At 40.2% G+C, this 24,141-nt stretch overlaps 1 protein-coding gene across 2 annotated transcripts in view; it reads right to left on the bottom strand.

Annotated features, from left to right (window-relative positions):
• tmeff2a (transmembrane protein with EGF-like and two follistatin-like domains 2a) overlaps positions 1–24,141 on the bottom strand; it is a 126,334-nt gene that overhangs the window by 46,204 nt on the left and 55,989 nt on the right. For both annotated transcript variants that reach the window (XM_028591642.1, XM_028591643.1), the window contains exon 4: positions 16,149–16,175. In XM_028591642.1, the coding sequence (XP_028447443.1) occupies positions 16,149–16,175 (27 nt within the window). The remainder of the gene's footprint in view (positions 1–16,148; positions 16,176–24,141) is intronic.

Below are 24,141 nucleotides of genomic sequence, written 5' to 3'. Positions count from 1 at the left end.
ATTATACCAGCTTTAAATAGTACTGTAAATCAGTAATGAAATCAAGGTCAGATTTAGACCTAATCTCATATAGTGAAGAGCAGTCCGTAGAGATTTAATCACAGTACGTTACATTCATTTAGCTGACACTGTTATCCAAAGAGACTTACAATAACTGCATTCAACCATGAAGATACCATCCAAAAAAAGCAGGAATCATGTGAATACATGACATTAATCTAATAACACATTATAACTTAGATAAGTGTATGGAGTATAGCCTCTTTACACGACCCCCTGACCTACAGGAAAGGGCTTCAACAGCCATCAAAAGAGCTCATCTTGATCATAAGTAAAAAAGAATGTGGCAGCAGCAGACTTTATAAACACTTTTAACTTTTATTTTTACTTTACCTTCCCACAGGTTTCCACATTTAATGCAGTTATTTTTGAGAATGACAGAAACAGTCCAATAAAGATGAAAGGGGGGGAGCGGGGGGCTTATTTAAAATAATTATTAAGACATGACTCGTCTATGAAGCGCTTTGTTGATTTGCTTCAAAAGGTGTTATAGAAGTTTAGTTTAATTATCGATTGCACTGCAAATGCATTGTTTGCAAAAACATGAAAACAGCTTACTGCCAAATAATTCTGACAAGTTTGTTCATGGACTGAACAAACTTGTGACGGAAGTGAAAAGCATCAGAAGGTAAATTTTGGCAATATTCCATCAGAGAAAAGAAGCTCGGACACAAAAGTGAATTCTTGTGTGCTTTCTTGATGTGATGACTATTTTTAATAACTGAAAAGAAGGAGATACCCGCACTCTGCTAATTCTCCCATACGTTTAATTGTTCTGCAACGTTTCGATGCTAGCACTACTGCTCTATATGACTATTTTTTATCTCATACGAGCCACGCTGATGGGTATTAGCTGCAACACAAACCAATCATGGTTCAAGAGATTGGTGGAAACATATCTTCAAAAGATGAAAAGATCTTTACAAAAATGTGTTAGGACGTTTTCACACATGAAAGTCCGAACCAAGTTCCGGACCAAGGTTCATGTTTTTGTTACATTGTATGCATTTGATCCGGTAAGTTGTGGTTTCACACTGCAGTTTTGCAAGCGCACTAAAGATCTATACGTAACAAACCTACGTCCTGCCGTCATCACATACGTGAGCTACGTCTTCAGATACTTCTAACTGATTGGTTTGTTGAAGGGCTTCCTCGTCCTCTCATATGCTCTCTCTGCTCTCCCCCTACTGACTGCTGCTCTCCCCCTACTGCCGCGGCCCTTTTTGTTTTGTTGTGATGTTGAGAAGCGAGACACGGGAACTTTCTTTCTGGAGCATTTATTCAGAGACAAACTGAAACCTACGCTGTACATTTACCACTTAACAAATAAACTGCTGATGTATTCTCTGCTCTGATAGCCGACAGCTGTCTTCTCTGAACGCATTCACCGTCACTCTCTCTCACTAAGCACCTTAAAGGAGCTTCCCCGGTCTTGTAACACAAGGAGAGCCTGCCAGAGCTTCTTGTATTTGGTCCAAAAGTCCGAACCATCCAAAAAAATGCTTTCACACTATAAACGAACCGGACCATGGTTCAGTTTGGTCCGGACCGAGACCACCTCTTTTTATCGGACCAAAATTTGGTCTTTTTGATCCGGACCGCGGTCCGGGGGAGGTTTCACACCTGTAATTTTGGTTCGGATCAAACTAAAAAGTCCGAAAGTCCGGACCAAACGAGGTATGTGTGAAAACGCCCTTAATTGTCACGGTGGCCTTTCAATCTACGCCTACAGTAAACGTCATCAACAGCTATTTAACACGTCCTTGCTGGTGAAAACATGAAAGGCTTGTTAACTAATTTATTTTACCTTATTTAGGTCTGATAGTAACGTCATCTCATATATGGGATTCAAATGTAATAACATTTTACAAAATGTAGAAAAATAATGATCACGCTTCATGAATATGCATTCCAACATAACCAGTATTTATTCAAATGTAGACTAACCTTCTCTATACAGCAGATGTGAAGCATGATTGACAAGTTCATTAATTATCTACCGTACTTAGATGTGCTAAAAAGGCAACTTTCTGACAGAACTGAACTGGAAAGACAAATGTAATTAATAACTTACCTTGAAAAATTCTTAACGTTACTAACAGTATGTGGGCTTTGATGTGAGCACAAAGACACTTTCCATCTTCAGCAGATGAATGTGAGAACAGCCTTTCAGTGTCCAACGTGCTTTTACCCTGTTGCACTTTGAGATTTGTTTTTAAATGTAAAGTGCATTATAAATACAATTTATTATTATTATTATTATTATTATTATTATTATTATTATTATAAGTTGGCACATACATTCTGCACAAGCACATTCAAACATTATAGTGAAGGAATAATATGTTATTTTGCATCTACATTTGCAGTCATACCAGAGAGCCCTTTGAGGACAGAATAAGGCTCCCCATTATCACCATTATAGCGCTTATCTCCACCTGTTGTACATTACAGGTGAATAAACATACTTAGGAGTTTTTATTTTATTTTATTTTATTTTTTAAACTAACTGAAGTTGAAGGAGATGCACACTTAGTCAATCCCCCCAAAGTGAGCCTCTGCTGAACAAATGCACATTTTCTTTATTAGTCTTCACTTCATCTTGCAGAACTTTCCCACTGCTTCTGTAATGTAAGTAAATAAACATGTTGACTGTACCTTTACTGCCAATGCACCATCCCAAATCCCAAACCTCAGTATGATGATCTGCTTCTCTAATGTAAACAAACCACCAGCCATGCTGGGCATTTCCCAAAGCACAACCTATAAGTTCTGCACTCAAAACACAGTGCCATTAGCACGCAGAGTTTTCCCACTTTACGCGGCCCGAGGGATTCGCCCGCTCCCCCCCCCAGGGAGGAGTGTTGAAGCCCAAAAATAAACAGCCTTCAGATGTTTACATATGGAGCACAACGCTGTCGAAGGCCCACAGAGAGTGAGTGGAAATCTCATTTGCACTGCTGATGACAAGAATCAGAAAATATCTGCCTTTGGTTTATGGTGATCCAAACTGTACTTAGGTAGCAGAGGGAAATATTACAGGCGCAGAGCAAAAAAAAAGTATTGTATATTTAGGCAAAACTGGAAAGCACATTTTGCTTACATTGTACACAATTTAGTTTTTAAACGTCCTTACATAAAACAAAATTAGGACCTATCAAATACCCCATACTAGATCAAATCAACCTTTGATATTCAAAGTGACAGTATGTTGGATATCGGTGTTTCTATAATGTCATGTTTTTCTTTTTATTTTAACTTTAGAATAATGCACCAATGGAGACCACTGTTGGAACACTTGGTATGTAATTATCTTCTTACTATATTAATGGCTTCTGTAAACAATGAGATGAGAAAAAAAAAACTCTAAAACCCATATCTACAAGGTTTCCAGCAGATATTACACCTTAGCTGTGAATAAAAGTCCCATATAAAATGACCTGTTCTGGGTTACTGCTCAACTGGCCATCAGCAGAATAATAACTGCTGCAATTATCTTCGAACAAATGAAAAAAAAAAATGTTCTCCTCGTTAGAATGACCCATAAGAGAAACCTCACTATCTCCTCTCTCTCTCTCTCTCTCTCTCTCTCTCTCTCTCTCTCTTGCTTTTCTTCTTTCTTTCTTCATACCTGGAATTGAGGCCAACATCTCTCTGTGAGCCCATAACTCAGACTGCTTTGCTAGCATCATCCAGCCGCACACGGCCTCTAATGAGCTAGCTCGCTGGTGACAACGAAAATGAAAGCTGGCATGATTACAGAATTCTGGGACTTGGAACAAACTGGAACTTGTGGAACATAATCTGGGGAAGGAGAAGAAATCTCACAAGCATATCACCATAATGACTGAAAACCTATGATGTTGTGAAAAAAAAATGGGCATGTTACAAATAAGAGTAATAGTGGTTATACTAGTATTTTTAAATCCAGAAATACACTGAAAAAACTTGGCTGATGATCCATTACAAGTGCTTTTATCAGGCTTACACAAGAAGGCATGACCCGACCTAAAATCCCCAGGGGAGGGCCAAAAGGCCGTGTGATGTCTCCACTGCTGCTGTATGAAGGATTATGAGCCATCATCTATCTGGGACATCCTGTCTGTTTCCCTGAGTCCAGTCTTTACAGCCATGACAGTTACATTGTAAGACTGTGTGTATACAGCAGATGGTTATGGCACAATACAACCGAATATCACTGAGCTGATATATAGTTTGCGAGGTTTCCACCGGAAAATAGAGATACAATCTGTCATTTGTTTTATTTATCCACTGTATGTTTTGACATTATGAGGAACTGCTGCTATATGTGCAGTTTTACAATCTACTTTTCTCCAGTTAAATATGATGCTTCACGACTGCTGACTGTCAGTTTACACTGAAACTGGAACACACACACACACACACACACACACACACACACACACACACACACACACACACAAACAAACACAGAGACAGATCCAATTCTTTCCTAAAGTGCCCACCTGATTCCCCTGTTCCCTCTTAATCCCAGTCAAATATTGCAATTACAGAAAAAAAAACCAATCCTCCCATCCCTCTCTCCCAATATCTGTCCATCCCTCCCTTTCCCTGGCCCCAGATTTGGCGCAATCTTGCTCCAGTCCCCGAGCCATCCTCCGTCTCAGCCCTGTTCCATTACTTTCAGCATGACAAAAAAAAAAAAAAAAAAAAAAGAAATATGACAATAAAATCCGTGATGCTGGTGAGAGCAAGGGCTGGCCCAGAGGTGACCCTGCTATTCTCATCAGCCTCCCGTCCCACTTTTCACCCACCTCCACTGATAGATCTGACACACGGAAGCTTATATTCGCCCTTCTCACGCTAGATACTGTCTGAACCTGACCACCGCCACCACTACCTCAACTCATCTCATTCAGAGACCCTGCTGCACGCACACACACGCACACACACACACACACACACACACACACACACACACACACACACACACACACACAGACAATTTTCAATAATAATTTCAGTGTTAAGATTGGATATGTCCCTATGGAGAGACGAAGGAAAAGCAAAAGCAGCAGAGGGGAGTGATTGGTAAAGGAGAGTGTGCTAGAGAGAGTGAACGTGTGCAGATGAAGGGATCTAACGACTTTGCTTCTATCTCATTTGCAGATCCCATCCCTCTCTGTCTATATTACAACGTTATCCCCGTGCCAAAATAAAGGCTTATCGGCCAAGCCTCTCTCTTGTGCACTGCCTCAACGCATGCTCCGTGGGGCCATGAGATAGATCGGTTCTAACGTAGCAACTATCGTGGTGTACATTGCAATGAACCTCATGTGCCCTTCCTTTTCATGTGCTCGTACTCTGTGAGGAATGGGGGCTGTTTGTGTGTACAACATACCAGAACAAAGTCCCTAACCTTTTATCTTTAGTTTCACAATTGTCAGCAAAGTCTGAATATAAATTGAGTATGTAATGCTGCTGTTTGGTAGATGTTTATCTAAAGAGACTTGTGTACCAATGAAAAAGGTTTTAGCGTAAGAATGACAAACTGTAGCTTAGTGTATCATGCACAAAGCTTTAAAATGTTTTAAAGGACATATTTTAAGCAAAACTAAATTTGAAGATCTTACAGTGGTTAAACCACAGCTTCGTTTGTTAATTTCTGTAGGTGCTAATGAAAGGTACACTAACTACCTTTCATTAGCACCTACATTTTAGCAACTATAACTACAGCTAATCATGTATTATTTTTTTGCAGGTAGAGGTGAAGCCAATTTAAGCTTATTTATACAATAATAATAATACAATATAATTATGCATCATCAGTGTAACTGCAAAATAAAGAAAGCACAGTCCTATACACTATATTAGCATTTCCTGAAATATCAAAGTAGAGCACAAAGTTACAGTTCTACCTTTTAATTCATGAATTATAAACCCGGTTGCATGGTTTTATATTTGTTTTTTCATTTCAGTCTTGCTATGCTCGTAATTTATCAAATGATTGGAGCTTTTCTCTGATAGACCTTTGTAGTCCTGGAAACCACTTACATGGTCAGCACTCACAATTTAGTGTTTCTGTAGGGGATGAAGCTGTTCTTGTGGGCTTGGTCAATGGAAATTCCGCCGGATGTCCCTCATTTTGGCCAGATTTCCGTTACCTTCCGCTTTCTTTTTGTTGCCATTCTAAACTCCAGTAGATTTACGAGGACTATGGTTAACTGCTCCTCAGATCTCTGCAGGGTAAATCCAGACTAGAACAACTTTTGAACATACACATGTTCCACCAAAACAAGTTCCTTTCAAGACGATTGTGATTGGTTTAAAGAAATGCCAATAAGGCCAGACCCTCCTCCGCAGCGCTGTGGAGGAAGGCCTGGCAAAGTCAGTCAGTTGATGGACAGTTGATAATCAACTCACCATCACCGCACAGAAAAAACAACAACAACCCATTAAGCAAACACCATTATTCCATTATATTGTCATTTAAGTGCACAAACGCATACAGCGCATTAACTTAGGTGAACACGTACACGTCTGCTTGCTGTGTGCACGTAGCTGGGCAGATTCATAGTGTTTACGATAAGATCTAAAATGTGGCCCTGAACACTTCTGATATTGCAGAAATTGTTGAAACAAGTCAAACTTCTCCTACATTAACCTGTGCAATGAAATCAGTGGAACTGTCCTTTAATGCAGAGACTATTGGTGCAGAATGTCAACATCAGTAAGGTTCCGACTTTTCAACCGGGCTAGAAGCCTATCTGCCCTTCGGCTTTCACCTGCCTATTAGGGTGGAACATATTGGCTAGATAGGCTCTGTGTGTGTGTGTGTGTGTGTGTGTGTGTGTATGAGTAAGACATGCATTATAGAATGACCAAATAGGACACACACACACACACACACACACACACACACACACACGCACACACACACACGCCGGTAGGCTGGCTGTGGTGAGCCTTATCGCTATGCCACAAAGTGGGAAGATTAGATTACTCACTTCCCTAAACCTCTAACTTGGTTACCATAGAAATAGCAATGTGACTGGGGCAGCAGCTGGTCATTGTGGAGGCTGCTGGAGCCAGAATGGATGGTGGAACAATCACCAGGGGAAGTGCAGGTCAGCCAGCTATTTTACCTCAGTAACTCACCATCCTGTTCTATTCTAGTCTAACTTCCAATTGTTTCCAAAGTCAGAGCAGGCAAACGGGCACCACGACACCCAACACTGAGACTGTGTCAGCAGAGCAGGGATTACTCTTGATTATTCTGAATGTCAGCTAATATTAGGCCTAATACTGGAGTTCCTTCACAATATTTGGAAAGTCCATAACATAATGGTGTGGAGTGCTACCTCATCTAATCATTTCTTGTGCATTGCTGCATATCGACCAAGGGAGATCAATTGAAATTGAATTCATAATTGCACCAGGGTGGAGCCTCGCCCTTAATTCAAATTAATGAAGTGCTTGCAAATCCATAGTGTTGTGGGTTTGATCATTAGATTAATTACCCCAATCAGGCCATTGTATTTCATTTAAGCCAAGTACTGTGTTTATTCTTTCATTAGTCAACACTCAGGAAAGTAGATGTAAAACATCAGGGTGTACTGCAATGTGCAATGTGCATGGGAATATACTGTACAAACCCCAAATCTAATATCATTATCTAGCTAGAGACACTGTTCATTGTCATAAATAGGGCTGCAAGTAACGATTACTTTCTTTGTCAGTTATTTTCTCGATTAATCGATTAGATGTTGGGTCTATCAAATGTCAGAATATGTCTTGTTTTTGTCCACAACCTATTTGGTTTACTGTCATGGAGGAGTGAAGAACCTACAAATGAATCCCGTTTAAGAAACTGGAATCAGAGAATTCTTACAATAAAAATAACCGATTAATGGATTATCAAAATAGTTGGCGATTCATTTGACAGTTAACGACTAATCGATAAATCGATTCACGTTTGCAGCTGTAGTCGTCGACAATGATGGAATGACAGAACAGTGATTTTAATAGTCTTGAGAGTACTGAAGGACTTGTGCTTAAAAAGTCTCAGCCTGAAAAAAGCTCAGCAATTAATTAGAGAGACACACAAAGGAAATCAGGTAGCTGAAAAGACTGAGAGAGACTCCTCCAAGAATGCCTCGTAAATACTAGTATTAAGATCACAGACAGACTGATTATCTGGCGCTGCCGCTACGGACTCGTAATGAAGTCATATTTTTTACCATTTAAACAGAAAAATGGCTCTGATAAGTCACGGGACGCTTTTCTGACCTTGACAAAGCACTTCATTTAGATAAGAGTTACCCTTTGAAACCCCAGCGAAATTAGGTCACTTTAATGCCCGAAGCAGATGGTGACAGAGTTTAAATCTTTGACTTTGGGGTTTGAGGTGAGATTGTCCTGCAGCTCCTAACCAGTGTTCTTGTTGGTTTTATTTGGGATTAATTTAGGTTTACTGGAGGATTTTTCCAAAAGTACATATTTAATATTGAATTGAAAAAGCCACAAACCTAAAAGTACATTTAGGGCTTTTAAAAATATAGTGAATAATTCAAGTTACTGGTTGAAAAGCATTTTAACAGGCTGGATTCTCTATAGAAAGATGTATTTAGAGGTTCAGTGGTTAACTTCATGTAAATGTTTGTTGGCCATGCTAGCTGCATGCCTTTAGGGACGGCAATGTTGGTCGGTCAGGAAGTCAGTCCACAACTTTTAGACTTAATCTCGGATTGCCAGATCTATCTCCACAGCACTGTGTCAGCGCTGGAGTATGGTCTGGCTACACCGTTAATCTATTCTGCGATAACAGAAAACCCGCTCTGGCTTATTTGCATTTCTTCATACCAATCATAACCGTCCTGGGCGGCGCTAAGCCATGGATGCAACGATGATGGGAAAAAAGATAGAGATATCCCAGCAATGTATATCCGCCCAGACTGAAATATCTCAATAAATAACGTGCCATTTTTAAGACATTCTTAGTTCCCAGAGGATGACTCCTAATCACTTTGAGGAGTCCCCTGACTTGTTCTCTTGCACCACCATGTGGTTGACATTTGTATAACGTTATCACTGATAATCTGTCGCTGTGTGTTAATTTACCAGACAAGAACATGCATCTCCTACCCCATCTCAACTCCTTCCAATGAAAACCTTACATGTCTTCCCAACCACACACCTCTGGGCAGCCACAGAAAACTATTTCAGAAGAGACACCCTCCGCTAACAATTATACCACGGAGAATTCTCAGTAAATGGTGATTTATATTCTTTACATTTGGTATAGGGCAGCAACAGCCATTCTCTTCCTCCCCTCCTGAAGCTGACTGTGGTTCCTACACATTTTACGACTGCTCCCACCTGAATAAAATTTCATGGCAAATATGAATCTCTCTTACAGTTTGGTTTTCTTCACAGGGGGGCATAACAGCTTCACAGAGCTGCCACGTGTCTGTAGCCTTGCTCAACAACAAAAACACACTGTACAGGACTTTGTTGAGACCCACAGACATCTTTTAGGTTTAAGGCTTTGGTTGTCCTTTGTTCCTCCATGATCATGTGAGTAGCAACTCAATTTCCCCACTGATTTGGACAAATGTCTGATTTCATGTGACCAGACTTACGTCCTTAGGGCATCTCCCTGCACAGTTGACTTATTAGTTGACTCACTTATTAGATCAAATAAACAAGAGAAGACACTCTTAACAGGGGTAAATGCACACTTGCATCGCAGCTAGCCTGCACACACACAATCACACATATAAAGCCAATGAAACTGGCAACTACCCAGCTGAGCGGCGCTTTATGTGTGTAGATTTATCATTGGCCATTAAAATACATTGGATTTTTTTTACCGGGATGGCTCTCCACTGCTGGTTTCCTCTACAGGAGTCCAACCCACCTTTTACAACCACTTTCTTTAACCTTCTCCCCTGCTCATAAAAAAACCAGCAGCTCTCCTCTTCCTCCACCCCTGCTGGCTCCACTCCTCCTTCCCGTTTCCTTCCCTTTCGTCTCTTCTACTGTATCTCTCCATCTATTCTGACCTCCGCTATGATTCTATCTTTATAGGGTGTGTTTGTGTTTCTCCTCCTCCTGTCCTTGCCCTCTTCTTTAGCCTCTCGCTCCCCTAGTGCACGACTACCCTCTCTGTCCCTGAGCTATTTTGTCTTAATTGTCTCTTTTCTTCCTGCATGATCGATTTGTCACATTTATCGGACAGTTGGAGAATAAGGACAGTCCTCCAGGTTCTACTTTAAACCACCCAGAGGTCTCAAAAAGGTGAGCGTTGATGATGAGCTTCTGTTGGGAGATTCAGGAAAAAACAAAACAATCTATCACTTGATTTTAGAGGATGACGGCTTATTTTAATGTAAAAAAAGACACTAAACTCTTCACCCTTTCCCGGCCTGATGCTTTACTGTTCATCTCTGCTGTTTTTTTTGTTATGACGGCACAGTCAAGTGCTGTGATACAATTCAGGCTGTTCTCATGAACCATTCGTACAAATAGCTATAGAAAGGTAATACACATTGGTATGTACTCTACGTATTTATCGCTGCTGTATAAGACCACTCTGTTCCGTGTTGGGAGGCGGTCGGGTTGATTGGCAGATCATAAAACACAGGGCTTACAAGCAGGGGGGATGGAGTTCGTGTCCCGGAACAAGTTAAGGGGATAACACAAGACTTTCGCCCGGGAAACAGGTGTTTGTATCCCGAAAGTGTTTTAACCCAAACCACCATCTTTCTTCTAATGTTAACCATTCCTTTTGGTTTTAAACTCAACTGTCGTTGCCGCATAGCGGTGATGTTTGTTGGCTAAACCCCACTGCCACGGCCTCTGAAACAACCTTTACCTCACGATGCTCTGTACCCGGCTCACAGTAACCATTTGTCGGCCAAATTTAACTGTATAGAGCGCTAAACTAAACTTGTCACGTGACCTGCTGTCACGGGACCGGCAGGCGGTCGCCGTAATTTCGTAGGATATCATACGAATAGTTGTGCATTAGTTTTCGTGGGATATCATACGCACCCATTCGTGATAATGCATTGGATATTTCTATGGGAGCAAATATGTTGTAATGTAGAATTTGAACACTTGACTACATAAGGAAATGTTTAGGGCAATCGTTCTACTCTACAAACTGTATGCGTTGCACTTCTGTTAGCTTTACGTCCTACTTTTGTTCTGGACTTTTCACTGGGAAGCTATGCATATTCAGCACTTTCTTTACACTCCCATGCACTCTGTTTACACTTGAGTCCGGACTCAAGGCGCTTTTCTCTTGTCTCGGACTCGTCTTGGCCTCGTTGGTATTTGGACTCGGACTGACTATGCCATTGGACTCGCAACATATTCAAGTTGGTCTCGACCGAGTCGAGTACACTATACTTTTGTACTAAAGAAACTTCCTCCTTCAAAACAAAACCACTGATGAAGCGCACTCGTTCAGAAAACAGCTATTAGTTTAATGACCTAGTTGGCTAGTATTGAGCATTTTGTGAATCTGTTACACAGACAGCATTCATGCAAGAGAGACCCAACTCTGCAGCCTCCAAAATGACCATAAAGCTGAATCAACACCTCTCTTAAACAGAGGTTGGATTATTGATTGTATTTTCAAATGGTATGTTTCACATTTAGTTTTACAAAGGAATAGAATGGAATAGAATATATCTTTATTGTCCACCAGGGTGTAAATGTGTCTTTGGCTCACCATTCCCAACAAAACAACAACGTGAAAAGCAGACAAGAAAGGCTTTCAGGATGAGGACGAACTTATACACTATCTCCGGTAACATTGCTGGGGCTGCTGGAGTGTGAACCACCCAAATGGAATAAAGAGCAGGACAGAAAGCATCAAGGACTGGCTCCCACACAGTGGGCAAATCCTACACCGGGACGTGCTATTGTGAACAGGGCCTTTGTAATGTAAGCCCACATGGCTCTATTGCAATAACATTCAGTCTCTACTGTAGGTAGTAAGCTATTTAGCTGGGCATGCTAACATTTGCAGCATATGTTAGAGCAGACAAACACACTGTTAAATCAACTTGTTACACTTTTGCAAACGCTATATTATTCGCATGGCTATTTTTTGTTGTGATACTTTTCTTAAGGTTGTAATAATTTGGTAATTATTTTATCTTTTTAATTATTTATTTTTTTAGAATATATCATGCTCTCTTTCCTACTCTTTTTATTGTAGACGTTTCCCTGGGAGGCCCGGCATTTTGTTGCAAGTGAGACCCTGTGAATGCTTTATTTCTCTCCAATTGCAGGAAGTTATGATGGCGCCTCGCAATAAAATGCTTTAAAAAAAACTCTCCCGGGAAGTGTGATCCTTGTCACAATCTACAACACAGCACAGAGTTAGACTTAAATGGCATTGGTAGATGGAATAAAAGGAAAAGAGACAAATGCTCATGTCAGCTTTTACAGCCCACATGTGAATACACAATGCAGGTTTAGGTGATGCTTTTTACGCTGCTGCGTCAGATGCAAATGTTCTGAATATTGTGTTAAGAAGACGTATGAAAATGTCTTTTCTCCTCATGTTTCCTATCGCTGTCTGCCCTCCTTCTCTCCCTCCACCTCTGCATCACTCGCCTTCTGTTTCCTCAGTTCTGTTATCTATTTTGCGACTTTCCTCAGGCCATTTCTTTGTCCATCCCCCCCCCCTCTCTCTCTCTCTCTCTCTGGTTGACCTAGCACCAGTTTCATTTCCGCTCGTTCATCCGTCTGTCTGCCGCCTTTTTTTTTGGCGGACTAATCTCTTTTCCAATCTTTCCCTCATATATGCTTGGTGAGGCTCCATGCGTGAGAGTTAATGAAGGAACTGCATGGGTAAACACACAGGACGACAGAGAGAAACGGACAGGAGCAAATATATGCACACGTCTAAAAACATGCGCTGACAGATGAACTCGACTACCGAACGGGTAGTGACGTTAGAGCCGAGTCTTGTTAGTCAGTCAGGCAACAAATTGGAGTCTTACTTGAAAGACAGATTATTAATCAGATGGAGGTTTTATATGATTAGATACTCAGACAAAAGTTATTCAGAAAACGTCACTCACAGCCTCAAGCTCTTCTCCATCTTATTACAATAAACTCTCACACACTTATCAAGCCCTTTCCAACGCGCATCCTCGTTCAGCTCCGGCGTTTATTAATTGCAGTGTTGGTCACACGCTATTCTGAGAAAACAGCCATGGTACTTCCTTTCATTAGGCAGTGTGAGGAGAAAATCTAACACTCCCTTAATAACACAACCATAAATATGCAATTTGAAGAGAACAAGGTTCCCGTACCACACATAGCGTGCACTGTCTTTGCAAGTCCTTTTGAAACTAGCCCTGAATTGTTGTGTGTGTATAAGTGGATTTGTATTTTGGGCCTCCCAGCTGTACAAAAATAAAACGACCTTAGTCAAATAAATCTGTTTGAGATTATGATTCCCAAAGGACTGTGCCAATACAATTTTTTTTTGTGTGAAGCGTGTAAAGAAGCGTTGTGTAATTGCTGAACATTTTCCAAAGCATACTTTCAGTGTTTCAAATTTTTTCCTCTCTTTCAGGCCATAAATCTCCGGATGATCTGAGAAGTATCTTGCTGAGACTTGCAAATAGCTTGACACAGAAAATCCATCACAAGCCATTTTTTTTATTTTTATAATTTTTCTGTCACAGTTTCATTATCATTTACTGCAGCAGTTGTGAGTAAAGACCGTTTAAAAAAAAACAACAACTCTCCTATGTGATGCAACCAAGGCCACACACTTTACCTTACCTTGCAATTACTGTTTCTGTATTCTCCATAGTTATGTGCTATGGAGAACATGTGTTTAATGCTGGGCAGGTAGGGTCTGTAAGTTTCCCCTTTCACATGGAAGTAGTCATGTGATCCATTGAAAAAGATAATATTATTAGGGCCCGAGCACCGACATCGTCGGGGGCGAGGGACCTATTGAAATTCAAGTGTTTTTTTTATTATTATTTTTAATCTATGCGTTTGAGCAAAGAAATGAGGTGCTTTGGCTACTCAAAAACGCAAAAAGATTTGTACGCATATCAGACTTGGTGAAAATTATGATCGGGCTTGGGCATGGCAATTTGGCTCGATAGCACCCCCTATCAGTTTTTAAAGTTAAAGCCCCCTCCTCTAACTTTCACTTGGAGGTATGGAATTTGGTAGGCATATGTATCATATCCAGACTTACAAAAAAGCCTTGTGTAGCCACCCCCTTAACCCAACAGCAGGTCCGCTATATTGAAATTAATTTTCAAATTATGGAGGATTTTGACTATTTTCAAGGGTTGTACTTTAACGAACTCCTCCCACAGATTTACCTGATTGACTTAAAAATTGGTGATCATAATGTAAAAGACCTTGACGAAGCTTGATGTTGATTTTAAATATGTAATTTCCAATGCTATGCACTATATAGAGGGAAGTCTAAATCTTGCGTGCAGTGAACGACGGTCATAGAAATGCAAAGCCCTGTTCATCGTTGCTTGCAGGTTTAATTATCATTATTATTATAGCAGCTTTAAATAAAACAATAAGGTGTATAAATGCAATTAAATTAAACAGTAAAAACCAAACATTATAAGTTACGAAAACTAATGTTTAAATTATTCAAATATATTGTATTGTTCATTATACTTACATTATACATGATCAAATATTTACAACTTAAAATGATTAGACCACCTATTTTATATATTTTGTTATGTTTTGTACTTACATTAACCAAAATGTTTCCAACAATGTTCAAACTCAGAGAAAGCTGTAATTTTCTTCAAGGTAACGGTCTATTACCGTTACATTTGGTCGCCTGTCAATGGCTGCATATGCCCTTTGTGCGTGCGTCAGCCAGAAGCTGTCGTAAATTTACTTTAACCAGTTTTAAGCCAAATTTTTACGATACACTTTTTAGATCTTCTTTAGTCGTTTTTTTACTCTATATTTTAACCGTATGAAAGATGTCTGGATCTTAAGTTATCAGGGAAACAAGCCGGGCAAACGTTAGTGGCAGCTCGGCTCGCATTCCCTCTGCAGAAACACTTATTTTAAAGGTAAAACTGCTTTTTATCAGTTTCAATCTCCTTCCGTTTGTTTTGGAGAGGAGGAGACTTCTGCGGATAATTCGGCTCCCGGTAAAAACCTCCTGAACGATGAACACTGAAGGAATCCAAACCGGGAGAAGTTGCCCGCAATGACAGCAGTCATCCCACGCCACTTCACGACGTCATCAAACTAAGTCTTTTGTTATTGTTTTAAATGAGAGACTCCTAGTGGCAGAAAATTACGTTTTGTATGCTTAAAGATCCCATGACATGAAAATTTCACTTTTTTCAGTTTTTTTAACATTAATACGCGTTCCCCCAGCCTGCCTATGGTCCCCCAGTGGCTAGAAATGGCGATAGGTGTAAACCGTGCCCTGGGTATCCTGCTCTGCCTTTGAGAAAATGAAAGCTCAGATGGGCCGATCTGGAATATTCCCTTTATGACGTCATAAGGGGAAAGGTTACCTCCCCTTTCTCTGCTTTGCCCGCTGCCCACAGCTGCCCAGAGAATTTGGCCCGCCCATGAGGAAATAGAGCTTCAACCGTGGCCGCAAGCTGGTCAAGGCCACACCCCCACCCTCCACCTTGCCCCCCCTCTCTCCTCCTCAATAGCATTTAAAGCTACAGACACAGATATGGCACGTCCTAAGGAAAGCTCATTGTGGGACTGGCTCTAGTGGCTGTAATTCTGCACCAAGGCTGAATTTCGGGAAAGAGACTTCAGATACAGTATTAGGGGACCACTAAGGTCATCCAAAAAGCAGCATGTCATGGGACCTTTTAAGTACATTCAAGTCAAACCTGTTTGTTTGTTTAAGAATGCATAACATATTGTTTAAGGCCATGAATTTCCTTGAAATAAACTGAACTTGTCTGGGCTTACAGTTCACATGTCTCTCCATAATCAGCATATTATGCTGCTGTCAGTGGCGGAAGACCATAAGCCCAGAGAAATACATTAAAAAGCAGCGCATGTGGAGCTAGAGCAGAGGAGGAGGGGAGTAATCTTACCGTCGTCTCCTGATCCTGAGCCTGCATCTGCGGAGGAGAATAAACAGTTATTAACCAGAAACTCACACAGCCAAAGACATTAGCTGAATAAGCGTGTGTGTCTGCATATGTAAGAGTGTGTCTAGGCCAATGTGAATATCTGCTTGTGAGTGAATGAGTGACGAGTGAGACACTTTGTGTGCTTGTGGGTGCATTTGAGTGATAGGAGATTTCTCTAAAGATGGAGCAGAAAGTGATCCTGAGAGTCCGATTTTCAAAACGAAGTTTTGAAAGTGCAGGGTGCCCTGGGGCTTTGAGCATCATGCATCTTCTCCATTCTGCAGCAGTGCATTGATGATAACTAGGGCTGGGACGAAATGCCTTGGTCCCGATTCGATTCTTTCACGATACATTGTTGCCGACACGATAAGTATTGCGATTCGATAGTATTGAGAGTTTCTTTTCCTTCTTTAACAAAAACAAAAGTTGAATAATACACTTCTAGAGACAATATATCATGAGACATTTCTAAAAACTAATTGTAAAAAAAAAAAAAAAGATGTCAGTCTGATATGTATTTCATTTATGAAGAAGTACATAACATGGATTTTCTGCATTTTCTGCTTTTGGTTAGAAAACAGATATAATGTAGTCATCGTCGGCGGTACCATATAAACATTAAATATTGAGGTGAATCATTGGTACAAATAATAAATAAAAAATATTGATTCTAGGGAAAAAAAATCAATGTAAAAAATCATCTCATGACATCATGACACATACGATTTTCGATTTTTTTTTTTTTCCCACTCCTAATGATAACACCTCCAAATGTGGACTTTTCCGTGGTAGGACTGACAGAAGACACTCTGTTTCCAGTTGTCAACGTGTCCTCCATGGCTCTCACACTGAATCTGAGTAAAGCTCCCTCAAACACACCGAGCTAACTCAACTGTTTAACAATACGGCTGTGAAAGGGATACTGATGAGCACTTCGGAGAAGAGGCAGCGTGTAATTTGAGCCCAGCATAAAGCGATCTGCTAAAATGCCCAGGGCCAGAGACCAGACGCAGGGCCTCAGAGGACTGTAGGGGGGATAATAGCTCTGCTCCATATGAATACTCATGTGAGAAGGGTTTAGAAGAGGTGCACACACTAAACACGTATGGAGTCTGACCAGCAAGCTGTCCTGATACTTTAATGACATAAGCGTTGGGTCGATGAAATGCATTTCTCCAGTGGGATGATTCTTTGGAGGTCAGTGCAGCAGACGGTCAGTTGTGCCAAGGGAAAGTAACTCTCAAAGCAACCAGTCAAAGTCTCCGAAATGAAAGTAGATATGAACAAATTTGATTTGTTTTTTTGAAATTCAAATGTTTTGGAAAAATACTTTTTTCTCAGTCCCTTTATTAGTGCAGTTGTGGGAGTAGACATTTTAGTAGGGCTGTCAAACGGTAAAAAAAAATGTAATCGCGATTAATCGCTGAATTTCTATAGTTCATCGCGATTAATCACATATTTTATCACATGATTAAAATTCTATTATTTTGCATTTCAGAACTGTTTTTAAGTACATATTAACAATGGAAATCAATTCTTACCAGTGTATCTTGATTGGGAATCAAATGAATGCAAAGAAAGTGACTTTATGAACTTGAAGATTTGTATTAGTTTATTATTTATTTACTGTAAACAAAGAAAGAAAAAAGAAAAAAAAGGTACTAAACAACAGTCAGTACCTATTATTAAAGTTTTAATAATAATGTAATAAATAGAACAATAACTTATTTCACCACTAAATTGCTGTGAACAAGAAAAAGCGTTTGCACTTTGCACTTTGGTTTCAATAACAGGTCGGCGAGTAGCCCTCTCCAAAATAGTGCTTTGCCTGAGCCCACTAGCATCAACCTGAGTCACGTTAACTGTACTATGCTTAGCTCATAGGTGGTAGCTCAAGCTTTACGTGCTTTGGGGATATTTCAATTCGGCTTTACACAATGTGCATATGGCTTTCGACTAAAAAGCGCCATTCAGAATTGTGTTGCTGCTGCATTTCTCCATCATGCCTGCAGCAGGAGGCTGTGTTAGGAGGACGTATGATAGCTTGATGATAAGTAAAGGTGCGGCAAAGGGTCAAAATAGTAGCCTGTTAGGCACAACGCAAAAATAAATTAATAAATGGCGGTATGCGATTAAAAAAAATGAACGCGTTATGCTCGGCCCTTAATCGCAACGCGATTAACGCGTTAATGCTGACAGCCCTACATTTTAGAATAACAAAATAAACTGTGGCAGACAGCAATGCACGTCGCCACTACTTTCCCCCTCAACCCATGAAAGGACACTGATCCATGGACTGAAAGCAACACAGACCGTCGTCACCAGTTTTCACCAGGATTGTCAATTTTCTTTACAAAAAAAAATAAATAAACACCATCAAAATACAATCAGAACTATGCATACCACAAAAATATTACACACATAGTGGCTTTAAAATAAATCCAATAATTTCAAACTTATCAGCAAAATGTACAGTACTGTACATTTCTAAAAGGTCTATGCTAGATTATGGGACTCACTTATGTGGACAGATGGATGGATGGTGGATAGTTGGGCAGTGGTGGCCTAAAGGTTAGAGAAGCGAGCTTGTGAACGAGAGACCGTCGGTTCAATCCCCAGACTGAAAGGATAAAATCTGGGTGGGGAAAGTGAAAGAGCAGCGCTTGTCCCTCCCTCATTACCACCACTGAGGTACCCTTAAGCAAGGCCCTTAACCCCAACTGCTCCAGTGGCCAGCAGACCATACCTGGTTGTACCGGGCAGCTTCCAGGTATGAATGTGTAACTGTGTGAATGTGATCAGAGCGTTCCTGCAAAAGAGAGGCTGCCTCTCCCTGAACCTCCCCTGAATAAATAAAGGTTCAATAAAAAAAAAAATGAGAGGCCCTTCTCATCGAGTTTGCGGTTACTTTATTGGATGCTGAGGGAGTTGCCCATAAAGATTTCAAACTGATACACTGACTCAAACAAGAGGGTTCGGTTGAATAGTCAGACCAGAACTGATAGGGAAAACGTACACTGTGAAGAAAAAGGGTTGCAAGCATAAGCTGCTGGAGCTAGCATGACGAGCAGGCTGACGGTCACACAAGTTGTAAATGATACACTTATTTGTATCAAGTACTTGTACTGTCATTACCATCTATTCCATTCCTTTGCACTCACTGCCAGATATGCAGCACAGTCACATAAATAATAACGCTGCAAAATGGGAAGGATGTTTTACTCCGAGTTGACTATTGCAGGTTATACTAGCAACAACTATATTACAGAAGATATGGATGTAAACAACGCACAATTTAAAAATTGGCTTGATAAGTGTTAGATCTCAAGGATACACAAAATCTGTTTCGTTGAGTAACGCTGAATGTAAATAGAGACCTTTAAACATTTTTGGAACAAGAAAAAAAGCCACAGGGCACCCTTATTGTTGGAAAAAGAAAATCAGAAAAAATCTCCATGCACAAGTCTTGGCAAAAAAAGTCTTATCTCCTTTTAAATCTGCAGAATTTCAGTGACCTTGGTACATGTGGGACACTAAATGTGCAGTGTTTCATGAAAAGGTTTAGCTTGAAGGATCAGGCTGAAGTCAGAAGGGGTTCATGGGAGATCAATACAAATGTTTAGTATCTGTACAAGGGCAGAGGTTTCATAAGAGAAAGACTGGCATTAGAAAATAGAACAAAATAGCAAGGGAGATAGGCACAAGTGCACTTCTCTGCCCGCTTGTCTGCCAAATGAAGGGTTACAATGAGGAGATACCACAAAATTTTATTTTGTGAGAGGCACTGAAGAGTGAGTAAGAGAGCAGAGGAGGAGTGCCAAGAGAAAAGAAATGGGTACCTCCGTAGACAATATGTGATTGAAGTGATTCTTTTTTTTTCCTTCAGTTTGGGAGCGATTGATTAAAAGAAAAGGAAAGCAGATGGAAGGAGAGAGGAACCTACTAGGTTGTTAACCTTACTGTGCTGCTTACATAAGAGGCTTTACAGCATTACACACACACACACACACACACACACACACACACACACGGCTGGTTAGTGAAGCAAATCTACCAGCCCCTTGCATATTTTACCAGCATTTGGCTGGTAAATGGTGTTAATTTTGATTTTACAATAATCTTTATCATCTTACTGACTAAACAGCTTCCTATATAGAACACAGATCCCACATTAGAATCTCAATAGTGGTGGACCCTCCAGCCATCAATATATCACACTATAATTTTGCCAGAATTGCTGACATTTCCTCCCTTTAGGATTTATGTGCTTTTGATGGATTCTGCATGTCAAGGTTTACATCCAATGACAACATGCCATTTATGTAGCGAGGCAGAACTTATGAGTGTGGAGGTGGTGCAATTAACTATTTCTATTCCTGACCTCAACTACCATAGTTGCCATTCAAAGACATTGCAGAAAGAACAGATTTGGCATTTGGATTTAAATCACCTGAGAGATCAATAACATATTACATTACCATTACTTAGAATCCAGGTAGAATTTGCAACTAATTAGCAGGGTAAAGAGCTGGGCTTTTTGTGCACAGAGAGTATTGTGTATTGATTACTTCCCCTGTACTGTATGTGTGATTACACTGACACTATTACACTGATTCTCATTTAGCTCAGAGTCTACTGATAACCCAGAATGCGCTTCTTAAATCATTATAAACATATGGCTCCTGTTATCTGCTGGTGCTAGGGGATCGCAGAGCGACAAAAGGGTCATTAACCATGTCATGAACATTTTAACAACGTGTCAATTAAACCTTCTCCCACCTCCCCATTTAATGACTTCCTGGAAGTTATACGGTTCGCGATGTTAGCGCTTTCCTTAGCTAAACTCTCTCCTTTGGGGAAAATAGACTGCTTGGTTTGTTTCACTTGGCTAAGTTAATGCTCCTCAATGTGCTGGGCTAGCACTTGATGTGATAGGAAAGTGGTCCCATCCTGTGGTAATCAGCTTTCTTTCACTGGCTTTGTACTGCTGAGAGCTCTTCCTGTTATCGGTCTTTTAAATCAGAACTTCCTTATCTGTTGGTAACATGAAGGTAATGAAGATTGGAATGAATTGGAATAAAAAAAGTGTAAACTTGCTTCTTCCTCTGACAGATGTTACACTTAAAAAGTCAATAATGGGCTAAAATACCTCACTTTGTAAGATGGCACAAACCTAAACCTATGTGATATTATATTGTGCATGATGTGCACACTTTTCTACAGTAGCCATTACAGGATACTTTTCCTTGGGGACAAAAAAAGATATGGTGTCATGTTTGTCTATGCCTCAGTGTCGTCACATAGCATGAAACCCACACCTCAGCATGCCTCCTGTTTACTGTTTGGAAAGACAGCAGAATCTAACGTCTGGCCTCTTGGCCTCAGCAGCATCCAAGAGGGTTAATGAGAACACATGAAATCGTGTTGTCAGGTGGCTGTTTGGTTTGGTAAACAGCGAGAAAGATCCTGCGGGTCCGTCATGTACATTAAAAACAAGAAAAGACCTGGTAATGTGGCAAGATGGGTCACAAGAAGAAGGAGATGGCATACTTGCATTATTGATCCCAGAGGGCAAATTACATTTTTTTCACTCTCTTGCACAGACAGGACAGCACACAAACAGGACAGGACAGGACTTCTAAAAGCCTAGACCAAGGTCTGCATCCAGAGCAAATGGCATGTCAATCCGGACCCAGCACCCGTACCACACGTGGCATGGTGGAGACGGAACGAGACCAGTGAGTCAGGGCACTGCTGATAAAGCTGTAGCAAGTGTGGTTACACTTTTCAAAACTCCACGAGGACAGTGTTCACTGCAATATAATATAATGCCTTTTCAGCTGCCAGTCCACATACTGTACTTGGTCCGTACTTGAACATGTGACCCTTTGGTTCCCAAGCCAAGGACTGAGATACTGACCCAAGTATGTAAAGACTTCAACTCAAATAGGGAATGTGAATAACTAGCACTCTTCCTTATCATCTACTGCTGAGGCAATATATATTGAAGTCTATTGAACTAGAGCTGGGCGATATGGAGAAAATCAAATATCCCGTTTCTTTTTACCAAATACCTCGATATCGATATTGTGGCGACATTGTAGGGTTGACAATTGGTGCTTTCACAAAATATATAGACAATAAGATTTTTCATAAATATTCATCAATTATGTTGATATAATAATTATGTGGGTAAAGGCAAATAAAGCTGTTCTATTAATAATAGAACAGCTAGAACAGTCTGGTGACATCACTCTACTGTAATGCAGCCTTTAAAACCAGGAAAAGACTACACTTGTGTACGGTATCCAAAATTGAAGACAATATGTAGCCTCGTATATTGATATCGATATAATATCGATATATTGCCCAGCCCTATGTTAAACCCATTTTGATTCCAGGTCAGTACTCAGTGGCTGACAATAGTGGCTGTAACATGGCTAACAATGTGGACACAACTGAAAAAAAAAGAAAAAAAAAAAAAATTAAAACCACGGGAGACAGCAGGGAAAGGGGTCAATACTTCTATCTACTGTATATAGCATCTGATTTAATATGAAGTATATAAATTAGCTGTTTTCAGCTAAAAAGCTCTAAAAGTGTAATTTCCCTCCCTACCAAACGGCAGACAGACGCAGTTAGCAACCAAACAGTTTTTTTAGTGGAGCATTTAGCAACTAAAGAGTCAGATATTTCCTTAGCAAAAAAGGAGAGTGAATATTAGCCCTACATTCATCAGGTAACAAGAAATCGCCAAATTAATGCTAATGCTGCTCTGCGTCTGCTGGAGGTGCTAATAGGTAACGTTTGTGAACATGATGTAGGATAACTACATCATGAGGTAATGCTTTAAGTCTTAAAAGTCCACTTTACACAATATTAATTTTAGTGCTACAAAAGAAATATGTAAATTTTAACATCTCCAATTTCATGACACTGATGTAAACTCCATATGCTGATGAAGATCATGTGAAATGATCAAAAACTACTAAATGTGGTAAGATTGTTTTCTCAACATTAACAATGCAGGACTCCCCATTGTTGTTGTTTTTTTACAGTGATCCACGAATTTGACGAGTGTGTACTTCAGAGATTTCTGTTTCCTTATGTTTCTCACCCCAACAAGGAAAACAAGTATTGGCACTGGCAAGCTGACATGTATCCATTACACTGTGTAGTGTCAGCGCTAATGGGATTCTGGAAGATGGAAATGGAAAGGAGGACATGGAGAGAGGGGGAACAAGGGAGAGAAAGAGGGTTTTGTGGCAGTACATGTACAGCTAGGGTAAAGTAGTTTCGGCGCTTGCAATCCTTACAATTAGATACTCGTATCGCTGGTATTCGTGATATCTGAACGTTTTCCCCTGCTGCACTCATTTTGAGTTAGCTTAGCGGAGAGTATCAACCAAATGGCTAAGTGGGGAGGGAGCAGAGAGGAAACACTTCACAAGTAGCTGCCTGCCCTACTTTTCCACATGAAAGGTTTGTGGAAACACTTGCTTATGTAAGAAAGCTCCCACACAGCAATCTTGTGTGTTTTACTTTCAAATGAAAAGCAAGCATTTGGAATCTCCATGTTATTATTAAGACTTCATTACTTTACATTGACTGTATTTAGAATGGTATGTTTTTTTTAAATTACCAAGTGTCAAATTTTCTCTTGATATACAATTAGGGCTGGGCGATATGGAGAAAATCAAATATCACAATGTTTTTGACCAAATACCTCAATATCGATACCGCAACGATATTGTAGTGTTGACTATTTGTGCTTTCACAAAATATTTACACAATGAGATTTTTGATAAATAATCATCAGTAATGTGGATATAATGACTAAGTGGGTAAAGGCAAATAATAGAACAGTTACAACAGTCTGGTAAGTTCAGAAAATGACATCACTTTACTGTAATGTAGCCTTTAAAACCAGGAAAAAACAAAACTTATACCATAT

The sequence above is a fragment of the Perca flavescens genome, chromosome 11 (assembly GCF_004354835.1).
Source record: "Perca flavescens isolate YP-PL-M2 chromosome 11, PFLA_1.0, whole genome shotgun sequence".
Taxonomy (NCBI): Eukaryota; Metazoa; Chordata; class Actinopteri; order Perciformes; family Percidae; genus Perca; species Perca flavescens.
Note: the sequence above shows the minus strand (reverse complement) of the source record. Positions and strands in the feature narration are given on the sequence as shown.